Below are 9,968 nucleotides of genomic sequence, written 5' to 3'. Positions count from 1 at the left end.
ACAATAAACACGTCCGCTCAGTTCGACCGCTCGCACGAGAATGATTTATACTTATATGTTTTGTGCTGGGCTGGGATGCTTCTTCCAGTTTCCAATAGTATATGCGCCACAGATCACAGAAACAATATATGCTCGAAGGCCCCAGTCGAACCTAACTTAACAATATCTTTCCAAATCCTGAGTTCTGCATTCTGTGACCAATTTGGAAAAAAAAATTATTTTCTATTTTCTCGTTCCGAACAAATCCATACTCCCGTCCTCTCCTACGTCTGTATTCTGTATCACGGTTCCACAGTTCATTACGGACCGTACGTCTGTATTCGGTATGTTTTATGTAGTTAAGATATTCTGTGTCTACGTCTACGTGACGTGGAACGGCTACTGAAACGTCACCAGTGAACCTGTAATGTTGTCAATTTGATTCTATTCTCCGACTCCGTATTCTCACTTGACATAACGTAAACTTGTCAGCTGTCTTGTATTTTCTTTTATTTTATTTTCATTTCAAGTGAAAACATGTCAGAAAAATGGGAAATCGTCACCAAAAAGAAAGACAAAAACAGCAAACTACCAGTGGTAAAAAATAACGGCAATAATAAGGATGTTAAAGGCAAGAAAAACTTACTGAATGGAGTGAAAATTGAGGAAGTCTGTAAGTAGAAAATGTAATATATATTGTAAGGAAACGGTGGCAAAATTGTAGTTGTATTGTAGTACCAAAGTCACAAGTGCAGAACTTGTATTCAAGTAATAAAAATAACAAGGAGAATAAGAAACCACAAGACAAAACTAAGCAAGAGAAGACTGATAAGAAGTCACAGAAGAAGGACAAACCTCAAGAACCACCAAAACCAAAACCTCCAAAATCTATTCAAAGTGCCCTTAATGCAGTAAGATTCTATTTTTTACTAATGTTAAATATATTTTAAAGTACGTAATAAATGCCTTGGGGTAAAACATATTTTTCATATCTTTTAGATTGATGTCGATGAGTTTAATTCTATTTTTGAGAAAAGCAAAAACCATTACCCTGATGCTCCTATTGTTTGGCTGAAGGAATTGGTACAATTTTTAAACCAAAAAGTGCCCGTTGATGTTCAGGACCATGTTTTTTCTTCAAAACCTGAAGGTTATCCCCTTAACTTGGTAAATGTTTTACCTCTTATCATTAGGAGAATTATGAACAGCATGTATAATGTAATTTTAGGTGCCGTCTGGTTTGAAAAATGTAATCGAGAAGTCTGTAAAAGAGGCTGGAAAAAATAATACGCAACTGTTTTTTGATATTTGCTTAACGTCTATGGCGACTGATATGAGTAGGGGTCTACCAGCATTAGGAAATAAGTTTTATCTTCAATATATTTCAATGAATGAACCAAATCTAATATCTGTTAATATTAGCAAGCACGTGACGCTTCGGAATTCTTATCAAAATCGACCAAATATAGGGCTTTCAATCCTCTGGGCGGTGGGCCATGTCGGTATTAGCGATTTACACAGTGGCTTAACAACTTTCAAAGAATTGTTCTTGCCTCTACTCGACATGAAAAATTATACTCGCTTTGTTGTAAAGTACCTTTTAGACCTGCTGAATCGTAAATATGACGAATCCATTTCGACAGATGAGTTTTTGTTAATTCTAGACACAATTTATCTAGACAAAAAGAACTTCCCTGTAGATTTGAAGGAAGAGTTGGATCGAAAAGTCACAAATCTAAAGGCACTTTTATTTAAAAATAAAGAGAAACATCATGCTTACGTAGAGGTGTTATTGAAAAAAATTGTAACAAATAGCAATAAGCCATATCAGAACTGTATTTGTGATGTTCTCGTTGATATTTTTGCTAATGATGCAACAACGATGTCAATCTGGAATAAGGTTTATGCTAAAAATGTAGCTGCCAGCTCGGTTCTTCTTCGCCGTATAGGTATTATAGGTCAAATATAAGTGTATTTTCTTAGCGGTAACGAGTATTATGTTCCAGGCGATAATTGGAATAATATTTCAAAACAAATAGACAAAGCAGCTGTTCGAGATTTGTTGAATAATCTTAAGGTTATTAATGAGGAGCTATCACTAAGAAAACGAAAGGAAGACGGCCTGAATGATTCTATTGCTAGTATTAAGGTAACGAATATTTTTTGTATATTTAAAGAAAATTAACACATTAATTATTACGGTTTTCTAATAATAATATACACAGATTTAGGTGTAAAAACATTAACTGAAGCATATGCTCTGGTCACAACAAAGTAACATCGATATGCTTCTTCAGAAAATTACCTTTAAAATAAACTGCCAATGGGAGAGGTAATACTACTTAATTAAACATTTTGGTAGTTATCAGGTATACCTATACATTCGGTTTCAGTGATTTATTTTGAAAAGGAGAAGCTTCAGTTATTTTTGTACACTTCATGTAAGGTTGTCTGTATAGTACATACTATTTTTACTTATTGTGATTGATAAACAAATAGTATACAGGGTGATTCACTTTTTATGTTTAGGACTTTCACCATCGATAGATCTCGTCGAAATAACTTCATTTTGAAGTATACACTTTTTCTTCCAAAGGCTTCCTTTTAGAGATATAAGCTCTTGACAAAACATTTTCTTTTTTGGATTTTATTTATTTTTTCTTAAACTATGAAATCCATTTGTTTTATATTTAGTATGAAGTGTACGAATGGAAAGCTCTGTCGATTTTATAAATTATTGTGAAAATAGACCAATCATAGGCTTCCGTAAGGGGCTCTGATTGCCCCTATTTTTAATATAATTTCTACGCCACTGGAAATTTTCAAATTTTTTTATATTGCAGTTTATTCTACAGCAAAAAGGACTCTTACTATTTTTAAATGAAATGCTTGATTTTTGAGAAAAATGGCTTCTGATGGATTCATTACATGTGAAATGGTTAAGTTTTTCAAACAACAAACAGAAATAACAATTAACAATAGAGAACAAAAGAAAAAGTATCACAACAAATGTTCAAAATGTCCTCGAACCTCAATGCATTTCTCACATCGCCTAATTAAGCTTTGAATTGCTCTCCTAATTATATTGAGGTTATGTTTAAAAGATTATTTTTAACTTTTCAAGGGTACAGACTTTCTTTAATATATCCTCAAATTCATTTTGAAAAATGTCCAGTGATGTGGAAATTATATTAAAAATAGTGGCCTTTACGGACGCCTATGACCGATCTCTTTTCATAATAATTTGTCAAATCGATAGAGCTTTTTATTCGTACACTTCGTACTAAATATAAAACAAATGGCCTTCATAGTTTAAAAAAAAAATTAAAACCAAAAAAAAATATTTTCTCAAGAGCTTATATGTCTAAAAGGAAGCATTTGGAAGAAAAAGTGTATACTTCACAATTATATTATTTTGACGAGATTTATCGATGGTTAAAGCCCTATTCATAAAAAGTGAATCACCCTGTATAATATAATATTGTTGATAACAATAACACAACAATAATTGATAACTTCGCTGGACTATTCATTATTAGTAAAAGCCCAATGTTTCCGACTTTTTTTTGCTTGTATTTTAACTTACAGTTTGAACTTCCTTTCCAAATAAATATAAATATGTATAATAATAAAATTAGTAAGAGTAATATGTTATCTAGTTGGGCTAGTAGAAGTAAAATTCCATTTTTAACATAATAACTTAAAAAAAATCGTGTGGGCCTAACACTCCCCTTAGTTTTGTTTAATTTTGTAATAATAACTAGGAATACAATAATAATCAAATTAATTTATGCTATGGTTATCGATCACGGTTTCCGGCGTTCCGGCGTGCGCGCGCAGGGCGTTGTAAATTGATTTCCTCGATTTTGCGCGTTTCTCGTAACAACGGTGGTAGCAAACGTCGATGTTGCTTTAGAAAGGTGTTTAAGTTTTTAGTGTAAAGTCCGCGAAATATTTCGTTGAATTATAAATCGTGTTGTTTCTGTATAACAGATTTAATAATTTTAACATTTTAGATTCCTTTAAACGATTCAGCCATGGCCAGTAAACGTTCCGCAAAGGTATTAATTCAATAGAAAGTTAGAAAAGTAAAAAACAATCGTTCATTAATTGTATAAGGGGATTTCTAGAATCGCTTATAATATATTTTTATGGAATTCGAACTGATTTGTAATCTAGTAGGTAAAAGTACATTTTGACAAATCCACTCGGTTTTACCGCGCCATTTGTGTTTCATATTTTTTTTTCAGTATACGTTTTTTTGACGTTTTATATTGTTTACAAAAAGCTACGAATTAATAATTAGATTATTTATATATGTATATATACAAGTTTTGACGTTTTTGTTTTCAGAAAATTGAGGAGAAAATGGTTGTTAGGAAGAGTTCCGGCTTGTCTTTCAAAACAATTTCGTTTTTGATTATATTGGCTATAGCCGGATTTGTATATCTTGATATAAAACAGCATGGCAGCTGGAAGGGTAAGGAGTTGTTGTTTGGAATTTAAATTTAATTTCAAATTTCTCTTTGCTTTTGAAGAAACTAGAACAAGCAGGACTTTGAGAGAATACGGTGTGTGCGAATACAGTCACAGGGGAATGGCAAAAGTGAAAGAAGGCTGGGCATGGATCGATACGAGAATAGAAGAAAATTTCCCAGGCTATCATAAAGCTGTAGCCGATTTTAGTTTGCCATATGTACAGTTATTTTCCGACTTGGGCAAAGTTACCTGTAATGCATTCCATAATGTTAAGGAAGTATTCATCGAGAAATATCCTGTTGTTTTACAAACTGTAAGTGGGCATAGTATTTACTGACTGGTTTAAAGTTGTTTGCACATTTGCGAGGATGTGATACTTATTGTCTTTAACATTTTGGGTGTTTTGGAATTGAGTTAATTAATTTTTATATACACAAAAATCTGGAAAAAAAAATTCTGCAACTGATTTTAGTTATTACGGTGTAATGCGGAGATAAATATTTTTTAGGTTGAATCTTATGCACCTGGATTAATCGAACAGTCCCACAAAGCCGTTACCAATGTTTACTCTACCTCCATCCTGTTCTACAATAAAAGCGTAGATTATTTGAGGAAGGAAATATTTGTGTAAGTTACACATTACAAAAGGTACTTTTAAAATTATCTCTTTAAAACGAGTTCAAGAACAACATTTAGTTAATTGAAAATATTTATTTACAACATCGTAAACAGTAATTGCTCGGATACTATACAGGATGTTTCACATAAGAACCGACACATAGCAGGGGCGTATAGAGGAACCCAAATTATGGTGATTTGATGCAACTTACATTTATACTAAACTGCACCCCTGAGAAGTTATATGCGTTGAGAGGAGTTTCAAATTCCGAAAAAAATCAATATCTAGAAAAACCAAATTTGGTACACGGTGTGATGCTCTCGGTAAGAGCATTAATCGACAGTAGGTAGAGTTCAATTGAAGCTTTTTGAAGGGTTGATTTGGGGGGTTGAAAAGTTATGAAAAATTGTATCATTGGGATTTCTGGAGAAAGTTGACGTCAAACAAAAAGGTATCCAATACAAAAGTTGTAGATCATGCAAAAATCTACAACTTTTGTAGAGGTCACTTTTTAACATAAGCTCAAAATTTCTGAGAAAAATGCGAAAAACAGGTTTTTTTCTGATTTTTTATTTCTCATTGCCGCACAAATAATTTAATTTTAACGAAACTTGGTGAAAGTATACCTTTCTGTGTCTTAAATATCCACAAATTTTTTGAGATAAAAAAATCAAGATCTTTCTGATATTTATTTTTTTCGGCCCGACACTTTTTTTCAAAGAAAAATTCTACTTAAAAAAATCATCATAGAGTTCTGCCGGTAATCATTTTTTGCGTTTTGACATATACTTTTTGGTGAAATAAAAGAATCTGTAATCACAGTTCAAAGACATGCTCAAAAATGTAAAAAAATAAAAAATTACTTGCAACAAAGAATTTTTCAGTTATTGTTGATAATTTGTTTAAATTAAAAAACATTCAAAAACTGATTACACCATTCAATTCTACAGAAAAAATTAAAAAAAAAACTGTCATTGTTTGACCCAAAACTTTATTTTTGTTCAGTACGGCTATTAGGGTGGGTCAAAAAAAATTTCCTCAGTATTAGAAAAAAAAATTCATATCTATCAACTGTTTGTTAAAAATATCTCTCGTCATATACTTGTAGGAAATTGAACTCCCTACAAAAAAGGTCTCTTACAATGTTTTTGTAAACCTCACCGTTTAAAAGATATTAAAGGTTGAAGTTTGATTATTTTAAGACAAATATCTGTTTTGCTTATGAATTTTATAACTCGTTAACAAAAAATTATTATGAAATGCGCAATTCATAGTTTTGTAGGAAATTAACTGCTCTACAAAAATGGTCTCATGATTAGTCGATTAAACAAAGCGTTTAAAAGATATTCATCGTCAAACTTCAATGCACGCCAATTTTAACAGTTTTTGATTAATAATTCGGAAAATTTCAATTTAGTTTATGAGTTTCAGGGAAATTTATAAAAATATGAACAGAGAAATGTTTTAAACTATTTTTCTAATTTTTTTTAGTCGTAAGCATGTTTGGTTACATCGAAAAAAAATTAGTGCATTATTTCTGACTGAGAGTCAATGATTCATTAAATCTTGAAAAAATAACGTTTTTGTTAGAAATTATTATTATTAAGTATTAATCTTAAAGAAAAAAAATGTTCAATTTGTTATTAAAAAGTTTTTTTATTTAATTATCAAGCGAGTTATAAAATTACAAACATTTTGGATTTGTGCTGATTTTTTTTTAACTTTTTTGTAATTTTAACCATTAAGTATGATAGCGAAGAATTTTTTGACTGCATTAGGAGCTTCACTAGAAACTCAAATTTGTATAAATTTCCCTGAAACTTAAACTAAATTGAAATTTTCCGAATTATTAAACAAAAACTGTTAAAATGGCATGCATTGAAGTTTGACGATGAATATATTTTAAACGTTTTATTTAATCGACTAATCATAAGAGACCATTTTTGTAGAGCAGTTAATTTCCTACAACACCATGAATTGCGCATTTCATAATGATTTTTTGTTAACGAGTTATAAAATTCATAAGCAAAACAGAAATTTGTCTTAAAATAATTAAACTTCAACCTTTAATATCTTTTAAACGGTGAGGTTTACGAAAAAATTGTAAGAGACTTTTTGTAGAGCGTTCAATTTCCTACAAGTATATGAGGAGAGATATTTTTAACTAACAGTTGATAGAGAGATATTATTTTTTTTTCTAATACTGAGGAAAAATGGAAAACTGTAAAGCGGAGGACCTTCCTATTAAAATTAAGAGCTCATATTTGGAGAGAATTTTCTAGAGGTGTCTAGCAACCTATTTTTCAGAGTATAAAGTAAAAAAAAAATTGTCGATATTTTTTGACCCACCCTAATGGCTATAAACATCTAAGTCGAATTACAAATACACAAATGATAAATTTAATTCTGAATTTGATATTACTATTATAATTGCTTAAAAAGGTGTTTAGCTATCATTTAAAATTTTTCCTGAGTACGGCACTGAACGTTTTCAAAATACCTGTATCTATTAGAGGAGAGAGAGAAGAGAATAAAAGTCAATACAGGACAAAATATCCAACAATTTTTTTAATCAATAATATTTTGTGTGTTCAAAGCCATGCTCAGGAAAAATTTTAAATGATAGCTAAGGCAAGCTAAAAACTTTTTATTACATTAGTAATATCCTCTAATTCAGAAACAAAAATGACTAGATTTGGTCATAAAAATAGCAGCGACGTATTCAAAAAAATTAACCCGATGATGGCCACTCAGACGAAACGTCGGATTGCAAAAATGTCGACGCCATTGTATAGAGCGAAAAAAGTGGCATTGTAAATATGTAATTTATTTTAAAATTTGTTTTCAAATAAAGCCAGACAAAAATTTAACAATTTTGCAAAATTTCGGGTTTTTCCGGATACCTCCGAAGCTACCCGGAATTTTAAAACTTTCTAACGGCATATTGTTAGGTATAAAAAAACACAACTTTTTTCTAATCTGAGCCTCCCCGTCCGTATCTCTTACCCTTTCCTAGATCCTAATGCTATCCCATCTTGGACACACTGTATATCTATGAATTCATCAAAATTAAAAAAAAAATAAGTACATTAATCGATCCTACAGAAAAAAAAAAATATTATTTATTTTATTTATTCACTATTCAACTTATGTTTATGGCAATACTTTACAAAAAATAAAGTTTTGGGTCAATCAATGAGATAGTTTTTTTTAGTTTTTTACAAAGAATTGATTGGTGTAATCAGTTTTTGAATGTTTTTTTAATTTAAGCAAATTATCAACAATAACTGAAAAATTCATTGTTGCAAGTTATTTTCTTTCTTTGCATTGCATGTTTTTGAACTGTGGTTACAGATTTTTTTATTTCACCAAAAAGTATATGTCAAAACGAAAAGAATTATTACCGGCAGAACTCTGTACGATGATTTTTTTAAGTAGAATTTTTCTTTGAAAAAAAGTGTTTCAGGCCGAAAAAAATGAATATCTCAGAAATATTTAAGACACAGAAAAGGATACTTTCACAAAGTTTCGTTAAAATTAAATTATTTGTGTGGCAATGAGAAATAAGAAACGAAAAATCAGAAAAAAACTTTTTCGCATTTTTCTCGGAAATTTTGAGGTTATGTTAAAAAGTGATTTCTACAAAAGTGGTAGATTTTTGCATGATCTACAACTTTTATATTGGATACTTTTTTGTTTGAGTACAACTTTCGCCAGAAATCCCAATGATACAATTTTTCATAATTTTTCAACCCCCCAAATCAACCCTCCGCCGCCCCTGCTCACGCATTTATTTTTTTTTTCGTTTATTATAAGCCCCTTTACTATTTCCACTTATAAAACTCCAGGTAACGATTTTCTTTTTTTTTCCCGCTAAATGAGTTATTTCGATCGGTCTATTATTAAGAGGATAAATTAGAGTTATGATTAGTGCATAATTTAATTTTAATTTAGATTTTACCTACAGTATAAAACTAAAAGATTCGAGTGGTATTCTATATCCCTGTGCATGTTTCGGGAGACTCGCACTTCTTCGGCGTGCTGGTATAAATATAATTACTTTTCATGCTGAAAGCGATTCTCAAATCTACACATAGAGCAATAAAAAAAGAAAATGAATGTCTGTTCATCTAAACTCATTTACATCGTAAATTATACATACAGTGAAAATATATATCGTTATTGCGTCTTTAAAAATGTGACGTGTATTTTACCAAATTGCTCAGTGGAGTTAATAACTGTTTCTTTGGCTTTTTTTATTTAAGAACTGCAACAATTATTATTTTTAATTATACTGCGAATTCTGCACTTAACGCGTTTTGCTGGTAATATGCACGTTACATCTTGAAGGCGCAACGAGGATGTACACTTTTAAGATTCACCCTGTACAAACATAAAACAAAAATAATTGAATGACAAACAGAATTCTGATCTGCTGAACCCATCCTATTAAAATATTTGTCTTGATTTCCTTTGCATAAATAAGTAGAATGCATAACCCGTTATTCTGGAAATATAGGACAACCCTACATATTTATTAAAATGAAATTTAGAGAATGTTGCAATTATTACAGGGGCCAGTTGTCACCCGAAAATGTCCAGAGGGTGGTGATCGAAGCCTTCAATACCACTCACCAGAAGGCTTCCGAATACTACCACTGGATCTACGAGAAAGTCCAGACAAGCATCAAATGAGCTATGGTTGATAATTAGGTTTAATTTCAGTTTGATTTGTAAGATGAATCGTTAAGACTAAGTAAACGTTTAAGCATGTAAAAACTGGTCTGTTTTTAGGTTATGGTTGATTATCAGTGGATATGTAATTTTACAGTAGTCTTTTTATACATTAATTTATTTATAAACGCCATTATGTAAAAAGTTGTTAATACAT

General features: G+C 30.8%; 1 protein-coding gene across 2 annotated transcripts; it reads left to right on the top strand.

The window, feature by feature from the left end:
- Window positions 1-394: 394 nt before the first annotated feature.
- Window positions 395-9,965, top strand: LOC108916058 (transmembrane protein 214). 2 transcript variants are annotated; one of them, XM_018722250.1, is made up of 10 exons: window positions 395-652; window positions 715-890; window positions 979-1,146; window positions 1,208-1,928; window positions 1,986-2,128; window positions 4,333-4,459; window positions 4,518-4,771; window positions 4,967-5,085; window positions 9,652-9,810; window positions 9,872-9,955. In XM_018722250.1, exons 1-9 carry the CDS (start codon window positions 517-519, stop codon window positions 9,770-9,772), a joined length of 1,965 nt encoding a protein of 654 aa, XP_018577766.1. In that variant the 5' UTR covers window positions 395-516; the 3' UTR covers window positions 9,773-9,810; window positions 9,872-9,955. The 2 variants fall into 2 exon arrangements, with proteins under 2 accessions (XP_018577766.1, XP_018577765.1); XM_018722249.1 differs by having other exon boundaries at window positions 9,652-9,965.
- The last annotated feature ends 3 nt before the right edge of the window (window positions 9,966-9,968 follow it).

The sequence above is a fragment of the Anoplophora glabripennis genome, unplaced genomic scaffold, assembly GCF_000390285.2.
Source record: "Anoplophora glabripennis isolate ALB-LARVAE unplaced genomic scaffold, Agla_2.0 scaffold1134, whole genome shotgun sequence".
NCBI lineage: Eukaryota > Metazoa > Arthropoda > Insecta > Coleoptera > Cerambycidae > Anoplophora > Anoplophora glabripennis.
This window is presented reverse-complemented; position numbering and strand designations above follow the sequence as displayed.